The following is a 26,184-nucleotide window of genomic DNA, read 5'->3' as shown; positions in this document are numbered from 1 at the left end:
TCTTGTCATTAAAAACATTTATTCAGGCCATGTACCAACATAGAAAATGTGATATACTATTAAGTAAAAAACATTAAATTGTTTATGCTGCATGATTAAAACTATACAAAGACTCCTACATTTAAAAAAGATTGTAATTTAATAGGGTGCCTGGCTGGCTCAGTCAGAACATCTGACTCTTGATCTTGGGGCTGTAAGTTTGAGCCCCACGTTGGGTGTAGAGATTACTTAAAAATAAAATCTTAAAAAAATAAAAAAGTTTGAACTTTAAAAATAATTTTATATATCCAGAATCAGCCCACTTTCTACTATCTTCAACGCAATGACCTTCATGTGAGCCTCATGATCTGGCCTGCATCCTTGCTTCTACCCCTCTCATCTTTTTACCATGTGGCAGCTGAGGGGGGGGGTGTCCTTCAAACTATAAGAAGATCATGACCCTTTTCCATTCAGAATCTTGCAAAGGCTTCCCATTTCTCCAAATACATCTTGACTTTATCACTGCCCTCCAAGATATAGGACCTTGCCTGCTCTGTTCCCTGCCTTGCTCTGACTACTCCAACCACATTGGCTTCCTTGCCATGCTTGACTCACTCACTCACTCACTCACTCAAGCTTCAGGACCTTTGCACCTGCTGTTTTCTCTGCCTGGAATGTGCTGCCTCCAGGTACCTGAATGAGTGATCCCCTCCTTCCTCGGGCTGGCTCTTCAGAGAGGCCTAACGTGAACTCCTCATCCAAACCAGCACTGCTCCCTCTCTCAACTCCCTCATACTCTTTATTTTTCTCCATAGCAGTTACTTGGTACTCTCCCTGATACTTTTGTTCATTGTGTCCTATACTTAATACAATGCAAATCCCTTGAGAACAAAGGCGTTCTGATTCTCTGCTGAATCCTTGTACCTAGCACAGTGCCTGGCACATAGCAGGTCATTTGAATGAAAGAATGGTGGACTAAATAACTACTCAGAACTGTGAGCTTCATGTGGGCTCTCTTTCCTGGGGGTATCTCTCCTTCCCCAAAACCTCCTGGCAGTGACAAACCCAAAGACAGCAGGAGCCCACTGAGAACTAAAGTGGCTGACGGTTCTCCCACCAGAGGCCTACACACACACACACACACACACACACCTGTGTAAAGTGCATCCTGTGACGTGGTGGCCATAGGGTGTGTAGCTAACGGTTATGGCTTTGGAAGGGCTGATGCCGGCATAACACCACCAGCTATGTAGCCTTGAGAAAATGATGAGAATTTTCTGAGTGTTAGTTTTTCCTTGTGCAGAAGGAGAAGGATAGTAACAGCTTCTAATCCCAAGGGCTGGAGTCGGGACTCAATTTCCATAAAGCATTTAACAAGCACAGTGCCTGGCACAGAGTAGGTGTGCGACAAGAGACCCTCAAATTAATCACCAGTCATATATGTGCCTTTGGCTCTTTCCAGTTTATAAAGTGCTCTTATGCCTGCTTTATCTGATGGGAGCCTTTCAACAACTCTGTCAGTTTTATCACCATTTTTATAGGTGAGGCACCTGTATCAAAGTGCTCGCCTATGGACACAACTGAATCTGACTACACCCCCGGACTCTCTTGTCCAGAAATACACCTGTTATCACTGCCAGTGCTAACCAAAGTGGTCTGGACAGCCCACTAGAGCCCCCAGACTCTAAACTGTGTGCCCAGTGTGAGCCTGTGATGGGCAAATAAATTCAGCAAACAAAATCAGCCAGTGAGCCAGACCTTCCCAACAACCCCACGGAGGCGGGGGTGCATAGGCTGCCGCACCTCTAAATAAAGCCTGCAAACAAGTCTGGACAGACAAGCCATCTCTCAGAGTCCACCCAGGATTTAGAACACAAAAACACAAAAGCCCTTTCTCTAGTTTCTCCGTTTCCAGTTGGGCAGAAGCTCTGAGCAGCAAATGCCACCTTTAGTGTTTGAGATCCTTGTTGCTCTGCCACCTCTAGCCTACTCTGCCTTGACAGAGACGGTGTTTCTTCCCAAAGGGAACCCGAGGGGGAGGCCCTGCATGGACCTCTGGGCCTGGCTCACATCAGTTTCCTCCACCTTTCTAGGACTGAAGGCCAAGGGAAGTCACGTGGTGGGGAAGAGACCAGCAGGTGTTAGGCGTGAATTTTAGAACCACAAGGCCAAAACACCACACAGTCTTGGGAGTCATAGATTATCACAGCTCCAGCACCTGAGAAACAGAGAAACTTACAACTTAATACCTTAAGCCTCATGGGGTTGGCAGAGATTCCCCTGGACAGGAAGGGGCAGACTGGGAATCTGATGGCTTCTGGGTCAGGGGCATTTCCCGCCTGGTCAGAGGCTTAGCCAACAGGCCCTGGTGAGAATACAGCCCGAGGGCTCCAGCCCCAGGAGGGAGGCTCAATGGACAGGTCTTGGATAGCAACTTAATGGCAAAATTCTACAACCAGGCCCTGTGGGAGACAGATGAAAGGGGAGAGGCAGGCTTCAGAAGGATGCTGCCAGGCCATCCAGCCAGGCCAAACAGCCCTGGCCCCTGGGTGCGCCAAGATCTCGATGGAGCCAGGTTTGTGGCAGGCACCAATCGCTAGGAGACTCTGACAGCAACACCATGATGGTCTGGCTCGATGGCACTTGCTCCTTGCTTGGAACATGGTGTGTGAGCAGCACTGTGTCAGCACAGCACTGTACTGCAGCCTGATCGATAACTTCCATTTGCATAGTGTTCACAATGGAGATGCGCGCTCATGCCCCAAACCCTGGAAATGGCCTCGGAAGATGGGTTGACAATGGCTCTGGCCAAGCAGTAGGGGTGGCTCTGGCCTGGTCTAAGGGCTACTTTGGGTCATCTAGAAAAAGGATCAATACAACCACTCCACCCCTGGCTTCATCCTCATTCAAGGTCACTTTAGGTATCTACGTTAATGAACTTCACTGATTTTTAAAAATGAGGGAGAGTTCTTGGGTAATCATGATCTCATATTAAAACTATAAGAATCTCTGTTGCTCTCTCTATAAAAAAATCACTGAAGAGATTAGCCCCCCAGGCTGCTCAGAGCAGGGCAGACCAAAAGACAGAGGTTGGACTGCTTTGCCAGTGTGCGAAATTCCCAGGAGAAACAGCAGGAGGCACACGGGGAGTAGAGATGCTCTGGCTCCAGAAGCCTGAAAGCTCTGTGCCCTGGGAGATGGAGTCCTCCTCCAGAAGTCCCGGGTGCTTTTCTGTCTCTGGCAGGAGAGCAGAAGAGCTTGTACTCTTGGGAATCAGTGCTGGGAGCACTGCTGGCTGTGAGGCCTGGCAAGCAGGACCAGCTCAGACTGGTTATGTGCTCCAGCCAGGATCAGAACTCATCCCGCAGCTGAGGGGGCTTGTCCATGCCGAAGAAAGAAGATGGCTTCCCCTGGAGGTCCCGTTCCCGCTTCACGAAGGCAGTGAAGGAGGAGACACAGTTGCCAATAAAGTGGTCAGCTTGGCCAAGGATGTACAGGTCAATCTGGGCCACTTCAGGCTTCAGGCTCACCACTTTTACCTGCAGGAGGAAGGGCAGAAGGTTTTCACCAGGGAGCTGACCAGTTCGGCCAAGGCCTGCAGCCATACCCTCCCTCAGCTTTCTTCCCCTGAGTGGAAAGGACACACACAAAAAGTGGGGCAGAGAGGATTAAGACCTGGGGTCGGGCATTCTGGCAGCAGTATTGTCCAGCAGCTGGGGAGAGGCAGAGGGAGAGGGAGAAGCACATGGGGCTCGCTGAGTCAAAGAAAGACATGAACTCGGGCGCCTGGGTGGTTCAGTGGGTTAAGCCGCTGCCTTCGGCTCAGGTCATGATCTCAGGGTCCTGGGATCGAGCCCCGCATCGGGCTCTCTGCTCAGCAAGGAGCCTGCTTCCTCCTCTCTCTCTGCCTGCCTCTTTGCCTGCTTGTGATCTCTGTCTGTCAAATAAATAAATAAAATTTAAAAAAAAAAAAAAAAAAAAAGAAAGTCATGAATTCATGACCTGAGCCAAAGGCAGATGCTCAAACCACTGAGCCATCCAGGAGGCCTCTTAAATGGTGCCCTACTGCTCTTCACATGAAGATGACAAATCTTGAATGGGGCCTACAAAGCCCTGTTCAAGTCACCTCTCCACCTCTTATTCTCACCACTAGCCACCAGGCTCCCTCCTGCCTCAGGACCTTTGCATGTACTCTCCCTCTGTTTGGAGTGCTCATCTTTTTGTCTGGTTAATTCTTACTTAACCCTCACTCTGCAGCCCCAGTCTCACCTCTGTGGACCTTGATCTAGGGCAGAGTTCTATGCTCTACATTCTCCCAGAACCACTTTCCTTTACTTTGGAGCATACATCTCAGTTTGTAGTTTCTACTCTGATTAAGATCGGTCTCCTGCATCTGATGGGGTTAGGGGTGTGGCAGTCTTCTGGTCACTGCTGGCTGGGACCAGCCTGAATAAACATCCACTGACTGGACAAGTGAAAGAGTGAGCCCCTGCCCCTACGTGAGCTCCTGGACCTCTCATGCAGCATATATTAGAGTTCTGCGCAAAGTCTCTTTTCCTGAGTCTAGACTGGGAGCTGTACAGGGCAAGACCACATCTTGCTTATCAGTATCTCCAGCTCGGCAGGGCCCCAGCTTAAATGAGGAGCAACGATAGGCTCTGAGCCCATGGAGAAAGGGGCTGAGGAGTGGGGAAAGGCAAGAACGTGGCACAAGAAAAGGAAAGAGAAAATGATAAGAGGCTCAAGGTGTAACAAATATATCAACTCTAAAAACTCACAAAAAAAAACTCCCTGGGACTCTCCAAATGCTTCAACTTAGTACAGAGGTGGGGGTGTGGGCAGAGCTGGGGCTGAAAGTGCTTTGCTGTCACACAGAGATTTCTGATGTAACAAAAATCATCATCTTGCTATGTGGATAGTAGCAAAGAAGTAATACTAGTTTAATCACGGCCAAAATCCCCGAGCAATTCCACCTACTCTCTGAAACTTACCCGCTCTGTGTCATGCCCACTATAATTAGCTCTGAGACCTCTTGGGTAAATTCTGTCCCTTCTCGGGAGTTTGGTTTCCTCAACTAGATTATGCAGGGGTTGGGTTGGAGGAGCCCCGAGGGCTCCCGGCTCTGAGGGTCTTCTACAGAGTGGGTGGGAGGGAGGCCGGCCGGGATGCTCGGCGTCAGCACCTTCTCTCCAAGTCAGGGCTTCCAGCCTGTGTCTGGGGTAAAGGGAGAACAGGGCCCCTCACATAAAGCCATGGGTTCTCACTGCTAGAAAACAAACCCTTTTTTTTTTTTTTTTAAAACAAACCTTTTAAGGTCTGTGCAAGCATTTAGGGCTTTCATTCACCCATGAAATCTTACTGAATGCTTACCATTAATTCAGTCATTTCATTGACACATACTTATTACCTACCCTCCACTGATACGGTACCAAACACATCCACTCATTATTCACACTGAATATATACTATTCGCCACTTCCTTGAGCACTTACTAAGCACAAAGAGCCTTCCCTTTATTCGTCAGTCACTGACTCCTACTATCAGTGACCGCTAACATTACTGAGGACTTGTTTTGTCCTGAAACTGTTTTAGTTTCTTCATATCTGATCTTCACAACCGCCCAGTGAGATAGGACTGCTCTCAGTCCCACTTTACAGAAGAGGAAACAGAAGCACAGAGAGGTAAAGTAACTTGCACAAGACAGCACAGTGAGTAGCGCCCACGTTCTCTGGCTCCCGAGTTCAGGCCGTTAATCTCTCTGCTACGCCAGATTTCTCCCAAGGGCCCACTCTTTACATGCTTATTGGAGTTGTTGAGCGTCTACCATGGTAGGCACTGTCCTAGACATTGGTGTAGGCAAGGCCCCCAGGTGCTGAGGAACAGAACAGTGAGTCAGCCTTGAACTCTGCCTTTAAGGAGCCACAGCTCTTGGGAAGAAGGCCATGTTTCTGGCCTCACACAGACTCGACAGTACCTCCAGAGCAGATGTGATAAAATCCTGTGATGGTTCCAGAAGGGACATATTGGCTACAAGAGGGCAGGGAAATCTGGAGAGAAGGTGCCAAGATGTTTGGGCCGGGGTTTGAAGGAAGGGTAGGAACCAGAGCAGAGGTGGACATCTAAGTTGGGAGGACATGAAGCATGTAGAGGGAGTGGTGGGACCACCCTGGAGCTTTCTTCAATTCCCTTCCCCTTCCACCCCTGTTGGGACCATACACACCTTCTCTTTAAAGAGCTCTTGGATCTCGGGCATGTAACTCTCGGAATCCGTGGCGATGTAGACTGACTGGGCATTCAGCGTGTCCACCCAGAGCTTCACAGCCCGTCTGATTTCCTTCAGGTCAGGGAGGCACATGGTCACGGTGAGAGGGGCAGCCGTGCTGCGGCTGTAGCCCACGCACTGTGGGGAGGCCATGAAATGTGAGCCCGCAGTCCCATCCTTCAGCATGGCGCAGGCATTCTTCTGCAGAGTTGCAGGGGGACAGGGTTAAAGACGGCAGCGGGGCCGGGACCCCAGAAGCAAGAGCCACTGAGTGGCTATACAGAAGATCAGAAGGCTATACAGAAGATCAACTATGTTTTTAAAAAAAGTATTGAGGGAAGAGGGAAATACATCAAGACAGTAACAGTGGCTGTCTCTGTGTAGTGGCATACCGGCTTTCTACAAAATATTTTTTTCTTCGTCTTACTGTATTATCTGCGACCTCCAGTAGAGTTCTGAACCGCGGTGGTGATAATAGGCAGCCTTATCTGATTTCTGACTTCAGTGGGAACACTTCTGATAGCTCCCATGAAGCATGTTTGCTGTGGGTTTTGGAGAGATAGGCTTTATCAAGTTAAGGTGGGTCCTTTCCATTCCCAGTTGGTTAAGAGGTTGCCTTTTTTTTTTTTTTAAAATCATGAATGAGTGTTTATCAAATGCTTTCTTGGCCTCTACTGAGATGATTATACGATTTTTCCTCTTTGGGTGCTAGTATAGTGAATTTTGTTGCATTCCAGGTATGAAGTTTACTTGTATCATATGCTCTTTAATATGTTACCGGAATTTACTTGCATCTGTGCATCTATGTTTGTGAGAAAGAGCTCTACTCTTCTGAACTGACCTTATCCAAGTTTGGTTTAGTGTTCTGCTAGCTTTATTAAAAATAGCACCTTATATCTTTTTATGTTTTTAGCATGTATACATGGAAAACTGTTTCTTAAAGGTTTAGCTGAGACCACTCATAAGATATTCTGGGCCCAGATATACTGAGCCTTGCTCCTTTTCTTTATGGAAGGAGGGCAGGGAGGGAGTCAAGTGCATAAACATGTGACTACAGTTCACCCTTGAACAACACAGGGCCTAGGGGCTGCCATCCCCTACCCCGTGCAGTCAAAACCCTGTGTATAATTTTTGACTTCCCCCAAACTTAGCTACTAACAGCCTACTGTAGACCAAAAGCCTTAATGATAACATAAAGAGTTGATAAACACATATTTTATATGTTACATGTATCACATACTGTATTCTTACAATAAAGAAATCTAGAAACAAGAGAAAGTTACTAAGAAAGTCATAAGGAAAAGAAAACCCACGTACAGCACCTCCTGTAAAACCTCATCGGCACGTTCAGGGGCCCACGCCATCTAAACCCATGTTGTTCAAGGGTCAACCATACCTCCTTGATTGACTCTGAGTGGATTTTGACCTAATTTCTATCCTTTGCAGTATTTTGCAAGTCTTCAACGATGAGCATTTCTGACATACACACATACATACATCTTCTTATGTAAGTTAAGGAGACTATCTACAGTTCTCCTGTTATTTTTACACAAAAGATAATCTGATGAGGTTTCTGCACATTTAAGCAGCCTCCAAATTTGGAGGATGACATCTTCAGTTCCTGGGGGCCCCACCCAATCTCCAGAGCCTGTTTTTCAACAAAGAGTCTACTGGCTAAACACTGAGCTGGACCACAGGACTCCTGGGCTGTGGGTCTCTCTCTGGCTGGCTGCCTGACTTGGAGTCTAGCCTGATGTTTATTTATCCATCTGCAAAATAAGGACGAAAATGGCAATTGTTAAAATGAGGGCTGGCAAGCAAGCACTCTGGAGCCGCATTTCTGATGTGTCTAAGGCGGGATCGTGGAACATAGCCCTGTGGACTTGGCTGAGTGAGACCTCTCTGCCCTGGCTGGGACTCGGTGCAGTGGGTTCAGGGTTCAACACCCACAGGCATGGGCCCTAATCAGGGACACGTCCAAGCCAGCCCTGAGAGGAAGGGAGAAATTACCCAGTCAGAGCCAATGCGCAGATGAATGCCCACGTAAGGTCGGACGAGGTAGGTGCGGATGTGGGCCTCTCCCGTCCTCACCATCTCATCTGACCACACCATGTATTTCTGGAGTGGCCTGTGCTCCTCCAGGACAGGGAACTGGGCCGGGGCCCCTGGCAGGGCCAGCACTGGATGTTCCTTTGCAGAAAATCTAGGCATGAGACAGAATGAGGGGAAGTCAGACAGAGGACAGACAGACAGCCTGGCCGCCGCCCCCACAGGACAAAGGATGGTGTTGCGCCATGCCCCACAGACCCTGCAGAGGGGCCCCTCTAACGTGCAAGAAGCACGAGAAGCTGAGAAACCCCAACAGGCTGATAAGGAACCATGGCAGCGACAACAGGCACCATATACAATACTGTCCCGCCGCACGGAATTTACAACCCTCTTTGCTTGCTTAACAATTAAAAATTTACAGTAGAGCATTCCAACCTTTTGTATGTCATGCTGGTTTCCAGTCTGTGGTGTGGTAATTCACTCCGGGGTGGGGTGTCTGGACCACGCCTCTGCCCTTTTACCCACATGGCGGGACCGGGACATGCCACAGCTTCCAGAGGGCCGTGGACAGATCAGGCTCACAGGGAATATGTACGCACTGGGTGAGGCCATTCACTCAACATTTAACATATATTGGTTGACTGCCTACTGTGTGCTGGGGCCCAGGTGAGAACAAGACAGGCATGGTCGCTGCCCTCATGAAAAGCATCTGCCATCTGCGGACGCCCTTGTCGTACCCTCCCGAAGGCTCTCCTTCCCCCTTGCACACTATGCACTTTGCAATTATCTTCCCCTGTCTTTTCTGTAGGACACAGTCCTTTGAAGGCAGAGCCTCTATGAGCCTAGGACAGTGTCTGGCACATGTCAGAGCTCAGTGAATATTTGCTGAGCGAATGAGTGAGGAGAGAGCCCGTGCTCCCTCTTCAGCTAAATCCAGAGTCTGTCCTAGCAACACGAAACATCCTGATGGTTCCATCAACTCGAACGCACTTTCAAGCTCCAGATCTCTGTATGCTTCTTGCCTTGACCTGGACTGCCTTCCCTCTGTCTGGGAAATTGTGAAATCAGGGGTGCCTGGGTGGCTCAGTGGGTTAAGCCACTGCCTTCAGCTCGGGTCATGATCTCAGGGTCCTGGGATTGAGTCCCGTGTCGGGCTCTCTGCTCAGCGGGGAGCCTGCTTCCCTCTCTCTCTCTCTCTCTCTCTGCCTGCCTCTCTGTCTCCTTGTGATCTCCCTTTGTCAAATAAATAAATAAAATCTTTTAAAAAAAATTGTGAAATCAGCACAGCCACTCTGGAAAACGGTTTGGCAGTTTCTTGTAAAACCAGAACGCATTTACCATATGCCCCGGCAATTGTCCTCTTGGGCATTTATCCCAAACCAATGAAAACCCATATTCACACATGAACCAGGAGACGAACGTTCGTTCATAGCAGCTTTGCTCATGATAGCCCCAAAATGGAAACAGCTCTAACGTCCAAGAAGTGACTAGCTAACCAAACCATGGCGCATCCCCGCATGGAATGTGACACGGCAGTAGCAAGGAACAAACCACTGAGACAGGTGACAATGTGGGATGGCCCTCAAGGGAGCTATGCAGAGAGAGAGAGAGAGGCCAACCCCTCAATCTTACATACTGTGTGATTGCGTTTATGTAACATTTCTGAAATGACATAATGGAGAAGAGGACAGAAGTGGAGAAGAGGTTAGTGGTTATCAGGGGGGTGTGTGCCTGTGGTGTGTGCACGCGCATGGTTAAGGACATGGGTGTAGTCACATCTTGGTCACAGAGAATCCTCGTGAAATTAGAACTGTTTGGGTATTTTGACTGTCGTGGTTACATAAGCCTACATGTGCATAAAATTGAACAGAACTACACACACACACGCACGCGCACATGCAGAAGTGAGTACAAGTAAAACTAGGACAATCTGAATACGATGGGTGGATTGTATCAGTGTCAACATTCTGGTTGTGATGCTGTACTACAGTTTTGCAAAATGTCAGCACTGGGCAAAACTGGGTAAAGGGTATCTGGGAATCTCTTTGTTTCCTTTCTTTCCTTCTTTCTTTTTTCCTTCCTTTCTTCCTTCTTTCCTTCCTTCCTTTTCTTTCTTTTTTTTTTTTGTCTTTGTATTATTTCTTACAACATGTGAATCTACAATTACCTCAATAGAAATTTCAGTGAAAAGCTGTTAAATATCTCAAAGCACACAGAAAAATACAATAACTTTACAACCCACATACCTATGACACAAATTAGCAGATATTAATACTTTGCTGGGTCTCAGACTTTTTAAAAAAGAGACACTGAAATAAAAGGTCTATCTTGTCATCTTTCCCTCCTTTACTTCCTCCTCCCAGAAGATACGGTGGCTTTATGCATGACTACACTTTTACTATTTATACAAAAAGGTATTATTCTGTGTGCTCTTCACACACTGTAATGGCACAGGCCCAGGCTACCGAGCCAGACAGCCTTGTGCACATGTTGACTATGGCACCTGCTAACTTGGACAGGTGACGTATCCATTCTGTGTGGCAGTTCCCTTATCTGTATAACAGAGCTAATAATAGCTCCTGACTCGCAGGACTCTTGAGAAGATTATACGGATTAATCAGGCAAAGACTTTAGAACAGTACTCGGCACATAGAAAGCTCTTAAGAAATTCTGACTATCACTATCACCATCATTGTCCTACTGCACGAAACCCACTCCAAGTCTTTAGAAATTCAACTTCATGCTTTACAGACTTGGACACGTTGACCATGTTAGCTTCTAAGTTTTCCATTTTGCACGAGTAAGCACAGCAGTGCTGCAGTGGGCACGCCCCTTTCTTCACACCCAGCCCAAACACCTCGTTCTACAGACACCTCCCAACCCTCCAAGACCAGCTGCCTGCCACTCCCAAGCCCCGGCTCCTATGGGAGGGCTCCCTGTCCCACTTCTCCTTTGCTGCCTTCTGCCCACCGATGCGCTCCACAGCCATCTCCCCTGCTCCACCATCAGCCCACAAGGGTAGGGGCCTGGGCCGTCCCACTCACCACAGTTCACACACACACTGGTCCAGGGCTTGTGTCAAGGAAGCAACAAGCAAGTGCTCGCTGACATCCTGGCTCTGCACGACACTCGTTTCATTACAATAATCTTACACGTACACGTATGGGAATCAAGTATCGAGCCTTATTACGTGACCGGCAACGTTCTGCTTGCTTTACGTGTGTGAATGCATTTGGTTCTCACAGGAGCCCAGTGAGGTAAGCACTATTGTTATTCTCCTTTCACAGATGAGGAAATGGAGGCACAGAAAGGTCATGCAACCAGGAATTGGTGGAGCTGAGATTTGAAACCAGGCAGTATGCTCTGGAACCTAGTGTTCTTAACTATGTCCCTCACTCCCAACTCCCCCACCGCCATCGGTGAGGCCCTCAAAAGCAGAGTCTGCACCCTCTGTTTCTGATCTGTAGCCCCTAGCACAGGCCTCAGCACACAGTGGGTACAATCAATACTTTTAGAATGAATGGTTGAGGGAAGGAGAAGCATTCATGGGTCTTACCAGAAACACCAGGCCAGGTTGTCAGGGGTCAGCAGAAGAAGCAGCGCATATGAGCTGAACACCTACCACCGGGCCCTCAGCCAAACTCCTTTCTGATGTCACCTCAGAAGATTTTGAAAGGAGAAAGCCAGAGTTTGTGCTCTCCCGGGTGGTGCAACCACTAGGACAAATCGGGAACTGTGCGCTCTCTGACCTCTTGGAGAGAACCTGCAGTTAACCCGTGGTGAATTCTAGATTTGGAATGTCCATCCCCTCTCCCTATATCTGGATCAGTACGTGGCTGCCCCACTGGGACATCAGCTCAGACCTGATGAGCATCAGGAGTCCCAGACCGATGTGTTCATTTACTCCCAATGAGAGAGGAGAGGGCTGACTGTTTGGAAAGAAAGGGAGTGCTAAGGGTGTTGTTTGGAAAGAAAGCCTCAGCAGTTCCATCTGCCCCTGAGCGCCCTAGGTCAGGCCCTTAGCCTGGTCAATGTCCAGCTGAAAAAGGCATATGCCCTTGCTGCTGGGTGCAGTGAACCTCTGGGGTTCCTCCCCTCCACCCCTCAACTACTGAGATGCCTCTGCCCAGCTGAGGTTTCTCTACGCACAGCATCTGCTCATGCGCCCAGAGCACACATGTGGGGCAGTGCATGAACACCACACTGAGTGCGAAGGATGCAGGGACATGAAGGAGGCAGGCCCTTGTCTCAATGTCCCTGTCAGGAAGGACTACCTTTCTCTCCCACTCTTTGCAGAAATGGCTCCTCAAACTTTGGGTCTCAGTCTGGCCCCAGCCCTGCCAATTACATGTCACTTGTTTATGGCCTCTGAGGAAGGCTGCAGCCTGGGAGCTCCGTAATGATAAGGGCTGGCAGTGGAGCAGGGGAGATGGCTGTGGAGCGCATCAGTGGGCAAAAGGCAGCAAAGGAGAAGTGGGACAGGGAGCCCTCCCATAGGAGCTGGGGCCTGAGAGTGGCAGCTGGCCTTGGAGGGTTGAGAAGTGTCTGTAGAACGAGGTGTTAGGGCTGGGTGTGAAGAAAGGGGCGTGCCCGCTGCAGCGCTGCTGTGCTTACTCATGCAAAATGGAGAACCTTGAGAGAAGTGAACACGGTCAACGTGTCCAAGTCTGTAAAGCATGAAGTTGAATTTCTAAAGACTTGCAGTGGGTTTCATGCAGTAGGACAATGACGATGGCGATAGTCAGGATTTCCTAAGAGCTCCAAATACCAGCTAACTTCATGCCACGAGAATGGTTCAGCATGAGGACCCATGGCCTTTCAACATTTGATGTGTGATCACTATCTACTGAATTAAACCTCCGCCAGGGTATTCACAGACTCAGAAGCAGCAGAGCTAGAAGTATTCTTAGAAGTCACCTAAGTGGGGAAGAAATGCCTCTTTATTCCCTTCTCCTGGAATTAGCTAGACACATGGCAGCCCCCAAAGAAAGAGATTTCTATGTACCTCTTGCAGTTAAGGTATGGCGACCATGTGTCTAGGAACTAGCCAACGAGATGCAAGAGGGTTATATGGGACTTCTAGAAAGGTTCCTTAAAAAGGGGAGGCTGTGCCCCCCTTCTGCCCTTTTTTCCTTCTAGCTGCCTGGGGCAAGGTTGTAATGGCTAAAGTTTCATCAGTCCTGTGAGAGGACACTGAAGATAAAAGCTGGTACTGGGATGGCTGGGCGGGGCAGGGAGCCTGAGCCCTGACCACACAACGGAGCTGCCATCCAGGAGCGGGTTGCAGACCCAGTACTTCTCCTCCTTAAGAAAACAATACATTTCTATCTTCTTAATCTGCTACTATTTGGGGTTTTCTGTAACATGTAGCTTAAAGTAAGCTGGTATACCTAGACCTGTGGCCATCCAAACATTTTGTTGACATATAAGAGGATTACTGGTTAAAGGTGGTGGGAAGGAACCTGAGTCCCTCCAAGCTGGCCCTGCGTTGCCAGCCTCATGGCACTAGAGGCCCTTCTCAAGAACTGAGGAACAGTACAGAAACCACAGACCTTGGTCACCCTCTTCATTTTAGAGATGGAACGCTGGCCAGAGAAGGGAAGCAATATACCTCATCCCACAGTGAGCCAGGGAGGAGCCTGGCCCTTTCCAATGCCACTCTCCCTACGCCCATACCCCTGTCCCCAGAGGACACCTTTCTACAACAAGCGAGTGTCCACTGTTTTAGAAAATGTTTAGAATATATACGATCTCCAGCTCCCTCCTACAAAGCACTCAGGCTGCTTATCAGGGCCTACAGGGCCTACAGAGCCCCGTGTGGTCTGACCCCTGCCACTTCTCCAAGCTCCGCACCTGTGTAAAAGATTAATTCTTCAAATCACCCCTCGTTAGATGGGCTCTATGTTCCCTCCCAACTGTATGAAGCAGAAGTGACTCTGTCCCAGTCACCAGGCCCAGGTTCTAGGGGCCAGCAGTGTCTACTTCCCATCTCTGGAAACATTCACTCCCTGGTTGTACCCTCTCAGAACTTGGCTGATATGCTGTCAGAAGTCCAAGCCACATGGAGAGGTCAAATGTATTCACATCAACCAACTGCCCCAGCTGAGCTCCCCGAGGACAGCCAGCATTCCCAGCTAGCCATGAGCGAGCTCTCTTGGACATGCAGCCCAGCTGGGCTTCCGGACTCCAGCCTCCGCTGACCGCTGACTGCGACCACATCAGACCAAAAGCAAGAAGTGCCCAGCTAACCCAAGTGTCCATCAACAGATGAATAGCTAAACAAAATGTGGTCTGTGCACATAATCAACTATTCAGCCTCAGAAGGACTAAAATTTTGATACACAGCACAATGCAGATAAGACCGGAAGACAGTATGCTAAGTGAAATGAGCCAGACACAAAAAGACGAATATCACATCCCTCCACTTATATGAGACCTAGAATAGGCAGAGACAGAAATCAGAGACAGAAAAGTTGAGAGGGATGGGGCGGGGGTGTGGGAGAACGAGGAGAAGCTGTTTAATGGGTACAAACCTTCTGTCTGGAGTGATGAAAACGTTCTGGAGATGGAAGGTGGTGACTGCTGGACACAACATGGCACAGTCCTTAATGGGACCGAATGTACGCTTAAAACAGTGGTCACAAAAATAACAAAATCACATACACACACCCCGGTAACCACTTTTTGAAATCTTGTGTTTATGTTTAGAACTGATCCTGCCGCCAGCAGTATTTTCTAATCTGGTAAATATTGGTATTAATTCCTCCTCAGAAGACACAGTTAAGTAATACTTGATCACAAACCAAACCCAGTAGTTTCACATTAAGCTAATCTGTACAGGTGTGTATAAAAGTACGTGGAGGATCGAAGTACATACACCAAGCTGCTAAGAGTGTTTTTTGAAGGGGGGGGAATGGATTACGAGTAAATGTGATCCTTTTTCTTTTTTTTTTGAAGATTTATTTATTTGAGAGAGAGTGAGAGAGAGCATGAGAGAGGAGAGGTCAAAGGGAGAAGCAGACTTCCCATGGAGCCGGGAGCCCCGTTGCGGGACTCCATCCCAGGACCCTGGGACCATAACCTGAGCCGAAGGCAGTCACCCAACCAACTGAGCCACCCAAGAGCCCCTGTAATTCTCTTCTTTATTAAAAATTTAAAAATCTTGGGGCGCCTGGGTGGCTCAGTGGGTTAAGCCGCTGCCTTCGGCTCAGGTCATGATCTCAGAGTCCTGGGATAGAGCCCCGCATTGGGCTCTCTGCTCGGCAGGGAGCCTGCTTCCTCCTCTCTCTCTGCCTGCCTCTCTGTCTGCTTGTGATCTCTCTGTCAAATGAATAAATAAAATCTTTAAAAAAAAAATTTTAAAATCTCCCACCAAATCTGTGGTGGGTTCTAAAGGAAATTTATACCAAGAAATGAGATGCTTAACATGGATGGAAACTGCACAGTTGGGATTCCGGAAAGAAGAGGGAGAACCAAAAACCGGAAGGACTGCCTCACTGAGCACCACCAACCTAGGCAACTCGGAAATAACTGCCCGCTGCTGGGGAACTGCTCCCAAACTGGCTTATTATGCAGTAACAGACAATGGAACAGTCCCCACTCTCCTCCTCGCTCACTCTACACCAGCCACACTAGCCTTCTGTCGGCCCCTCCACCACACCAAGCCTGTTCCAGAGCCTCTGTGCTCCATGTCCCCGCCAGGGAGAACTACCCTTCCCTCCAGTTTTTCCCACAGATAGCTCCTTCTCTTCAGGTCTCCCATGGACTGAATGTTTGTGTCCCACCCCCCGCCCCACCCCTCCGATTCATAGTTGAGGTCCCAATCCCCAAAGTGATGATATTAGGAGGTAGGGCATTTGGGAGGCAATAAAGTTTAGTTGAAGTCATAAGGGTAGAGCCCCCATGATGAGATTAGTGCTTTGTAAGTGAGCCTCCTCTCTCTCCAACATGTGAGGGCACAGCATAAAGGCAGCAAGCAAAAACCACCAGAATCCAACCATGGTGGCACCCTGATCTCGGACTTCCCAGCCTCCAGATGCACAAGAAATAAACGTGTTGTTTGAGCCTTCAGGCTGTGCTATTTTGTTACAGCAGCCTGAGCTGACCGAAACAAGGTCTCAATCCTCCAGTCACACATCACCTGTTTACGTCCTTCATGGCAGGCACCACAGCTTCTGAAAACAAGGAGGTGATCAAACGGAAATGCCCATCTGAGATTAGCCACGAGGGACGAGTAGAACCTGCCTTGACTGAGTATCCTCAGTAGCTCCCGAATTAGCTCAGGAATCCCAAAGGGGAATTGGCAGCTGTTACTGGCACAGCTACTGTCCAAGGTAATTAAGAATGGGTGCTCCTGGGGCGCCCTGGTGGCTCAGTGGGTTAAAGCCTCTGCCTTCGGCTCAGGTCATGATCCCAGGTCCTGGGATCGAGCCCAGCATCGGGCTCTCTGCTCAGCAAGGAGCCTGTTTCCCTTCCTCTCTCTCTGCCTGCCTCTCTGCCCACTTGTGATCTCTGTCAATAAATAAATAAATAAATAAATAAAATAAAATCTTCAAAAAAAAAACAATGGGTGCTCCAGAATCAGACTGCCTGGGTTCAAATCCTAGCTTTGCCACTTCAAGCTGTGTGACCTTGGGCAAGAGACTTCACTCCTCTTTGTTCAATTTCCCTACGTGTAAAGCACAGACAATAGTAACTCCTGTCTCACAGACTGGTGGAAGGATCCAGTGAGTTATCACCTTAGAAGACTTACGTAGTAAAATGAAAGCTTAGAACGGTGTTTGGTACACAGTAGGCACTAAATAAACAGCAGCTTTATTACACACTAAAGAGTTACATTTGGCCTGCAGACGCGCTCTCAGCAGCTGGATGGCCCTGGGCGGGTTATCTTACCTCACTGAACTGTTTCCTCAGCTGCCAAATGGAAATCAGTCATAAGACCCACTTCATGGAGTTTCTCAAAGTTCCTCTTCATATGAAATAAAGCATGTGAATAATCATATTAATAGCTAATATTCGTTGGCCCCCTACTATGAACCATGCGCTCTATGCCCTAGGAGGCAGATGCCACAGGGCTCCTTCCAGTCAACCATGAGGAGATTCAGGCCAGACAGCTGGAGAGGCTGTTCAGGGTCTCCTGAGAGAGAGGGACAGGGCTGAGTCCGAGCCCAGGTCTGTCTGATCCTAAGCACAGACTCCTTTCTCTACCTCAGTCTACCCTTGGTCTATAGAATGCCAAGCCTGTGACCACGTATGAATTCCTACGTTCCTCACAGCCCTGAACCCAAGTCTGACTTTCAAGCCCACGTTCGTTCTTGCCAGGCTATAGCATCAAGGCGAAAGCACTCTGTTCGTTAGCATCATTATAACTAGCCTGTGGCTCCCTGAAGGCTGAAGCTGGATCTTCCTCATTTTTATGTATCACTTCTGGCCTTTGAGCACTATGTCTCATATGTGACAGACGCCCTATAAATATTTCACAGCCTGTGCCTGTGCCCTGCTAACCTATTTTTTTTAATAGGGCTTACTGGAGTGCAATTAATAAAGCACATCCAATTATTATCAGGATGACATCACTTCTCAGTCTGTACCCGAAGTGGCTTTTCTCAAGAAGCTGCTTCCAATTTTCACCTTGTGAAGAGGAAGGTAACAGGGGAGTGATTCTCACGCCTAGAGGAGGAAATCGACACCCATGTGACTGCACCATATTCTTTTTATGACATCCTTTATCGGCCGATAAACTCTTGCTCAACCTTGTGGCAGGTCAACGTCTAACCGTGTCAGGTGTTGAGATGGGAAAAGATCACATAGGATCCCAAGTTCAACAGACAGAATGGCTGTACCTTTGTTCTCAAACATCAGGGTGTGGCGCAGGGGAAGAGCGGTGCAGGGAGAGGGCCAGGAAGGTGCTGCCTTCTTAGGGGCCCCGTGCCCCTCCCCTAAACCCAGCAACATTGTCCCCTCCAAGTACCTCTGGATCCACTGGTCTTTGTAGGAGGCACTGAAGGAAATGCCAGAAAAAAGCTCAGACTTGTTGAAACTCACATGAAACTGATCCCAAAATGGGCCAAAGGGATTTCCTTCCTGCAGAAAGAGAGAGATCAAAGACTTACTGAGAAGGAGGGAAAGCCTTCTGGGGATAGGGCCAAGGAATTGTGGGTGGGGGAACCCTGGTCGACTAGACTTCGGTTGAAACACCTCATAGGATGGCCTAATAGGAATGTCACTTTATAAATCCTGAGCTGGGGACTGAGGAGAGCAGTTCAGCCTCCAGTCTGGTTTCCTTCAAATGTTCCTCGCAGTGCCTAAAGGAGTCTCTTCCACTGACATGCCACATCCCACTGACCCTGCAGCACTGGTCGGGGTAGAGGAAGGAAGTGGATCTTGAATTTGGGCTTTAGATCTTGGACTAGACCTTTAGAGACTTTCAGGAGCAGCTAACACAATGCCCTTATTTTCAAAATGGAAACCAGGCCCCAGACAGGCTAAGACCCTTGTCCAAGGTCACACAGCAAGTGAGGACAGTGTTGTGGCTACAAGCCAAGCCTCCGTTCTCAAATTTCATGGCTCTTTCAACTATCCTCCCTAGACTTCAGTGTAAGCACTGAAAGACACACTGGGGATTGTCTTATTCCCAAAGTGGCAGAAAATTACAAATTTCTCCTGATAAAACATGACTGTTTCTTATTTACCTGCTGAAAGGTGGGAAAGTATACAAGTTAAGAGGGTGGATAATGGATCCAAATTACCTAGGGTTGAATCCAAGCTTATTTGCCATGTGACCTTGGGCAAAATATTGAAACTCTATGTTGCACTCAGTGTCCTCTCTATAAAATGGGGATATTAATGGTACTTCCCTCATGGAGCAGTTTGAAGATTAAGTGGGTTAATATGTGTAAAGCTCTTAGCATAGCACCCGGCATGTAGTAAGTCCCATAGAAGTATTAGTTATCATTTGGGACGCCTGGGTGTCTCAGTCGGTTAAGCGTGCGACTCTTGATTTTGGCTCAGGTCATGATCTCATGATCTCATGATTTTGAGACTGAGCCCCAAGTTGGGCTCTGTGCTAGGCATGGAGGCTGCTTAAGATTCCCTCTCCCTTCCCTCTCCCTCTGGCCCTCCCCCCACTTTCTCTCCCAGTCTGGGGAAAAAAAAAAGTATTAGTTATTATTACTCTTGTGGCATTTTACAGTTTATAAGCACTTTTGTAGCTGGCCCTCATGACATTTATGAATGAGATGGAGCAGGGATTGTTGTCTTTATTTCCTACGTAGAAATAAAGGCTCAGTGGAATCAAGATCCTCTGCGCCAACTGACACTGATGACGAATGTCAGAAATGGGACTTAAATCTCTGTCTTTCTACTCCAAGCCCTTCTAGTGCCCTTCCCCATATAGTGCTGCCACAGTGTTTCAGGGGCCTAGAGGGCATAGGACAGGCAGAGAAGGTCCCCCAGACCTACCTTCATGGGGCATGTCTTCTTATCCGGGCTTCGCTGGGCTGCCACCTCAAAGCAATATGCCACCCGCCTCTCAGGGGGCCAGTGAGTGGGTGCCAGCTTCTCCATGAAGTCCTCCAGGCTGATAATGCGATGGTAAGCCTGGAGGGGCTCCAGCTTGAAGTACTTCTGGTAGGACACATGGAGCTACAAGAAAAGGTGCAAAAGGAGAGGCATCTCCTCAGTATCCTAGTGACTCTTTTAAAGACATTCGTTAAAACCATACACTCCAAGACCCAGAGAGCTCAGACTATAAGCCAATGGAAAAACTTCTGGAAAAGGACACCAAAGCTAGAAGAGAAAAAAAGCCTGGGAGAAATGATCTGCAAACTAACAAAGCAATAGTTGACATCTTTTATGTTCAAAAATGCTTGCTGATCTAGATGAAAAAAAGACAAACAATGTAAGGGAAAACCTGAGCAAAGGACAGAAGTGAACAACTCACAGCAAAGAAAACCCATATAGCCAATACATTAAAAAGATGTACAAACTCACTAGTAATTAGAAAAATGCAAGTCACCGTTAAAAGAACACTTCTCACTTATTAGACCAGCAAAGATTTAAAAGCTTAACTTTAATTGTTAGAAAGGAAGTGGGGAAACAGCTGCTACATATGGCTGGTAGTTGAAATGAACATTCTGGAACAATCACTTTGGAATGTGATCTTGCAGCATCTACCAAGAATTTAAAATGTTCCTTCTACCTCTGTGTATTTTCCCTGCAGAAGCTCTTCCACTTTGCACAGGGAGATGGGTACAGGTACGCTCAATGCCACAGCAGAAGTACAAGAAAGACCTCAAAAGAAGTCACACTGAAGACATTAAGTTCACAACAAGGGCTGCCTCTGGGGCTGGGAGGAGGGGGTGGGACTAGCCTTGGGAGCCACGTGAGACTTTAGCTTTTCACAACTTCATCTATAATATTTTATTTCTTTTATTTAAAAAAAAAGAAAGATGAAGCAAAGAAGAAAAAATGTTAAATGATGTCACATCTAGTGGTGGGTACATGGATGGTGATTGTATTAATCCCTACAGTTTTCTGGATTTAAAAAAAAATTCTTAGGGCACCATGGAATAGGGACACCTGGCTGGCTCAGTGGGTTAAGTGGTTGCCTTTGGCTCAGGTCATGATCCCAGGGTCCTGGGATCAAGTCCCACATTGGGCTCCTTGCTCAGCAGGAAGGTGGCTTCTCTCTTTGCCTCTGCCTGCCTCTCTCCTGCTTGTGCTCTCTCTCTCTCCCTCTCTAACAAATAAATAAATAAAATCTTAAATAAATAAATACCATGGAATAAAAATTCAGACTTTATCTTATAGGTCAGGGTTCCCAAGCATATTCCACTAGTTCATGTGGATAAAGAGTTCTGCAATGCAAAGGTTCTGGAGTTAAACAGACCTGGGAAATGCTGTGTTATGCTGACTTTTTTTTTTCTTTTTACGCTGATTTCTTTACTACAGGACTACTCCATATGCTAATGTGTATTCTGAATCACCAATTTTGGAGGATGGGAAATTGAGACTATAATTTCCCAAACTGATTTAACCATTGCCCCCCTCCTTCACGAGCCATTGGCATTTCAAAAAACAGAATTTGGGAAATTTAACTATTAGCAACAAGGTCTTGCTGAGGGATTTTATTAATTTTTTAAAGATTTTATTTATTTATTTGACAGAGAGAGAGATCACAAGTAGGCAGAGGCAGGCAGAGAGAGAGGGGGAAGCAGGCTCCCCACCAAGCAGAGAGCCCGACGCGGGGCTCCATCCCAGGACCCGGAGACCATGACCTGAGCTGAAGGCAGAGGCGCCATGCAGGCGCCCCTATTAATTTTTTTAAAGATTTATTTATTTACTTTTTAGGAAGAGAAAGAGAGAACACAAGCAGAAGAGGCAGAGGGAGAGGGAGGACCTCAAGCAGACTCCAAGTTGAGCACAGACTCAATCTCATGACTTTGAGATCACAACCTGAGCTGAAAGCAAGAGTCAGATGCTTAACCAACTGCACCCCCAAGTACCTCTTGCTGAAGGATTTTAAACAGAAATAAGAGATCTGACTTTTAGAAAGATCACTCCGGTGGAAGAGGAGAGAACAAATGGATGGTAAGCTTAGGGGAGGAAGAGGACTAAGGAGGCTACTGCAATGGTCCTTTTATTTGTTCAAGTACTCACTCAACATGTATTTTTGAGCATTAAGTCCAAGACGGAGGGCATGGACAGCTTAGGAGAGGTAAAGGAACGTGGAGTAGAGAGTAAAAGGATTACTTCTTTCAATTAGGATGACTTCTAGGTTCCTGGCTTGGTATCCAGGTGAATGGAGGTAACATAAACTAAGGCTGGAAATATAGGCAGTGACACAGGTTTGAGAGGGAAAGATGCCAAGTTCAGTTCTGTCTTTGTGAATCTGAGGTATCTCTGGGACATCCAAGTAGACTCAAGGGCTTAGGAATTAGAAACACAGGCTTATGATCAGAGGAGAGTCTGGGCCACAGATAAGATTGGGAGGTATGCAGAGAACAGTGAAAGCCACAAGACTCAACAGAAATTTACAGCAAAGCAAATAATAGTAATAATAGCAACTAATATTTATTGAGTGCTGACTTAGTGCCAGGTGCTATACTCATCACATTTCATGGACTTGCTCATCTAATTCTAAGAGGTGGGACTATAAACCATCTCCAGTTTACTGACGAAGAAACCCAGGAAGACAGACTCTAGACAACTCATCTGAGGTCACATAGCTAATAAGCAAATGGAACGAGGAGACACACAAACATTTATTTTTTATTTTTATTTATTTATTTATTTTTGAGAGAGAGAGAGAAAGAGAGAGAGAGAGCGCTCAAGTGAGTGTGTATATGCCTACTTGTAATCTCTGTCAAATAAATAAATAAATAAAATTTTTAAAGATTTTATTTATTTATTTCACAGACAGAGATCACAAGTAGGCAGAGAGGCAGGCGGCGGGGGGGGAGCAGGCTCCTTGCCGAGCAGAGAGCCCGATGAGGGGCTGGATCCCAGGACCCTGGGATCATGACCTGAGTGGAAGGAGAGGCTTTAACCCACTGAGCCACCCAGGCGCCCCTAAATAAATAAAATCTTAAAAAAAAAAAATCAGCACATCAATGGCTCCCAGTTACAGAGGATATCCTATATCCTAAGCACTCTGCATTGATTAACTATTGGTTCTAAGAGACAGGCATACAATGTTCAAGGCATGCTACAATCACTAACCTATTATGGGAGGTAGCCACCATTACTAGAAGCCTTTTCTACAGATGAGAAAACTGAGGGACGAAGAGATCAAGTACTCTGTCCAGGCTACATGGCTAGTTAAGTTGCAAAGACAAACTACAATCTCAGGTTCTCTGACTTTTCACCTCTAAATGATAAAAACCTCTCTAAATATAGGCATGCATAATAATAATGAAATACAGTTTTGTACATAAAAACGTAGTTTTTGGGGCACCTGGGTGGCTCAGTGGGTTAAAGCCTCTGCCTTCGGCTCAGTTCATGATCCCAGGGTCCTGGGATCCAGCCCCACATCGGACTCTCTCCTCTGCAGGGAGCCTGCTTCCTCCTCTCTCTCTCTCTCTCTGCCTGCCTCTCTGCCTACTTGTGATCTCTGTCTGTCAAATAAATAAATAAAATCTTAAAAAAAAAAAAGTAGTTTTTTAAAGTTTATTAAAAATTTTAAAGTCAGCGCATTAGATTAGTTTAGTTCCTACTGCCAGGCCCCTGGGGATACAGTGTGAACAAAGACAGCCATGGGATCACAGAGGGTCAGTGGAAGATACAAAGAAAAAGCAAAAAATAAGAGGATGTTGAGTATCACCATGATGGTGGATACTCCAGAGCGAAACAGCTCTGGAGCCAGACTGCCTGGGTTTGTGGCCTTGAACACAGTATTAACTAAACTATGCCTCAGTTTCTCCTCCAAACTGACAATAGTACCCATCACCCTTTGACTAACCGGATGAGCAGAGGGTGGGCCCAACCAGGGGTGGAAATAGAGCTTTAGGTTCAGATCACAGGTTCTGGAGTCAGACAGACATGGGCTTGAGTTCCAGCTCTACTATTCACAAGCTGTGTGACTTTGAGCAAGTTACCTAACCTCTTGAAACCCATTTCCTCATAGGAATGTGATGATGGAGAAAAGAGCTAGTTCTCCTGCGGTGCTCATAACAGTGCCTGGCACACAGAAGGCATTGGGTAAGTTAGCCAGTTAGCCAGGGAAGAGAGTTCGGGGTGACTGGGGAAGGTTCAGAGGAGCAGGAGGTAAAGGCCAGAGAAGGACTTGGAGTCAAGAGGAAGCAGGATTGGGGTAGGATGGATAAGGGCTAAGGCCAAGGAGGTACTCACATTGGTGAAGGGAGGCCTGTGATGCTGGTACTCAATCCAAGGGGGTACAGCCAAGGTGCGGTTCAACAGCTTTGCAAAAGCCAGGGAGCCCAAGAAGTGATCAGCCTGGTTCCCGAAGCGCCCTGGATGGTATATGGTGGTTGAGGTAAGGCCTAGGGCATCGAGGGCATGGGGCATGCAGTATTTGGAAAGGTTGCAGGGCTGGTGGGGGGGCAGGGGCAAGACACCAAGGAGAACCAGGAGAGCTGGCAGGATAGGATCAAGTCTGGACTGATCCTACTGCGTCTGACACTCAAGGCCCCTACCCTACTGCCTCAGCCGCTCCAGGTTCCTTGCCATTTCCCACCTCCCATCCTGACCCCGTGCCTTTGCTCCTGTTGTTCTCTCATCCAGGGGTGCCCTTCCACCTCTATCTCCACTCATCTGCGCATGAAGGGGCAACTCCAATGCCTCATTCACCAGAATCACTTCGCCAACCCCCTGCTATACTCAATCCCCTTCTCTGCCTCCCACCTTGGATTGGAGCTATTTATAGTTCACTTTTTCTCAAATGTCCTTTTCCACTTCCTGGCCTTTGTACTGGCTCTTACTTCAGCCTGTGAATACCTCAGGAGCAAGAACCCTGTCTGATTATTTTTGTTATCCCCAGCATGACATCCATTCACTCATTCGACAAATACTGAGAAGCCACAATGTGCCAGGGTCTCTGCTTGGTGCTGGAATATAGGATTCAGCAAGAAGGATAAGGTCTCTCCCTTAGAGGCACTCACAGTCCAGCTAGAGAGACAAGTATATAGTGGTAAACAAGTATATAATGGTAAATTCTGGTAATTTCAAGGAAGAAATGGAAAAAGGTCGGTGATAGAGAACGGTAAGGTGGAGATTGGTGTTGAGGTCAGCAAAGCCCTTTCTGGTGACATTTAAGCTGAGACCTGAGAATGAGAAGGAGTTGACCTGGCAGGAGTGAAGAGGAAGAAAGTGTTTCAGTCAGAGGGAATAGCAGGTTTCAGGGCCTGAGAATGTATGAGGAATGGAGAGGGAATGAGAGTGGCTGCTGCTGGGGGATCTGGGGAGGAGGGAGTGGTGGTAATGACGGGCAGAGGGCCAAATCAGCAGGGTCTGGAGTCTGGAGGGTTTTAAGAAGGAATGACTTTTACAATGACGATCCACCATCCCATCTGAATTGCAGCTTTTAGATTCTCCCTTACTCTTTTCTATTTTATTTTCCCATAGTGTTCATCCTCTTCTAAGGCATTATGTATAATTACTTATGTTTTATCTTTTATTGTCTGTATCTTTTGCCCATTGTATCTTCCATTGTCTGTCTTTCCCAGCTAAAATGAAGGTTCTACAAGGGCATGGTATTTTCTGTCTTACCACTGCCCTATCCCCAGAAAAGAAAACAGGGCTGGGCACAGAGCAGGGGGTCCTATAAATATTTGTTGAACGATGAAAGAATCGTCCAGAGCCAAGGCTGAGTCAGTGACATTAAGTCCTGTCCCACTAACTCCATTTACTGAACTGTGGGCTGGCTTAGACCTTGCACAAGACACATAACCTCTCCTGGCCTCAGTTTCCTCATCTGCCAATGGAAGGTTGGACACAGAGGCCCCTCAGGGCCGTTGCAACTGAGGCAGAGAGGCAAGGAGCAGGCCATGCCCCGCTCTGCGGTTCTCTCTTGGACATGTCAAGATATCTGCGGGTGCCTCAGAAGAGGGCGTTCTCCTCTCTGGGCCTCAGTTTCCCCATTTGAGAAGAGAGCTCGGGAGGCCTTACCCATGCATGGGCAGTAGAGCAGGTAACCGGCCGGGTCCCAGGAGCCTGCGGGCAGCCCCGGGAGCGGCAGAATCAGCAGCAGGAGAGACACACGCACCAGCAGGGGCGACGATGCCCACGCGGCGGCGCCCATGACGGCTCCAGAGCCCGAGCGCGCCGCGATGCGGAGGCGGGGAGAGAAGGAGGGGCGCGAGCGTCCGCCCCGCTCCCGGCGGTCCCCACGCGCCGCCCGCGCGCCGCCCCGGCCGCTCTAGCCGGCAGGCGGGCGG

At 47.9% G+C, this 26,184-nt stretch overlaps 1 protein-coding gene across 1 annotated transcript; it reads right to left on the bottom strand.

Annotated features, from left to right (window-relative positions):
- POFUT1 (protein O-fucosyltransferase 1) lies at nt 1-26,153 on the bottom strand. The gene is made up of 7 exons (XM_047744641.1): nt 25,916-26,153; nt 24,140-24,261; nt 19,751-19,933; nt 18,261-18,373; nt 8,252-8,444; nt 6,200-6,442; nt 1-3,518 (listed from the first exon to the last, which is right to left on the bottom strand). Exons 1-7 carry the CDS (start codon nt 26,046-26,048, stop codon nt 3,330-3,332), a joined length of 1,176 nt encoding a protein of 391 aa, XP_047600597.1. The 5' UTR covers nt 26,049-26,153; the 3' UTR covers nt 1-3,329.
- Between the last annotated feature and the right edge of the window lie 31 nt (nt 26,154-26,184).

This window comes from Lutra lutra, chromosome 9, assembly GCF_902655055.1.
Source record: "Lutra lutra chromosome 9, mLutLut1.2, whole genome shotgun sequence".
Taxonomy (NCBI): domain Eukaryota; kingdom Metazoa; phylum Chordata; class Mammalia; order Carnivora; family Mustelidae; genus Lutra; species Lutra lutra.
Note: the sequence above shows the minus strand (reverse complement) of the source record. Positions and strands in the feature narration are given on the sequence as shown.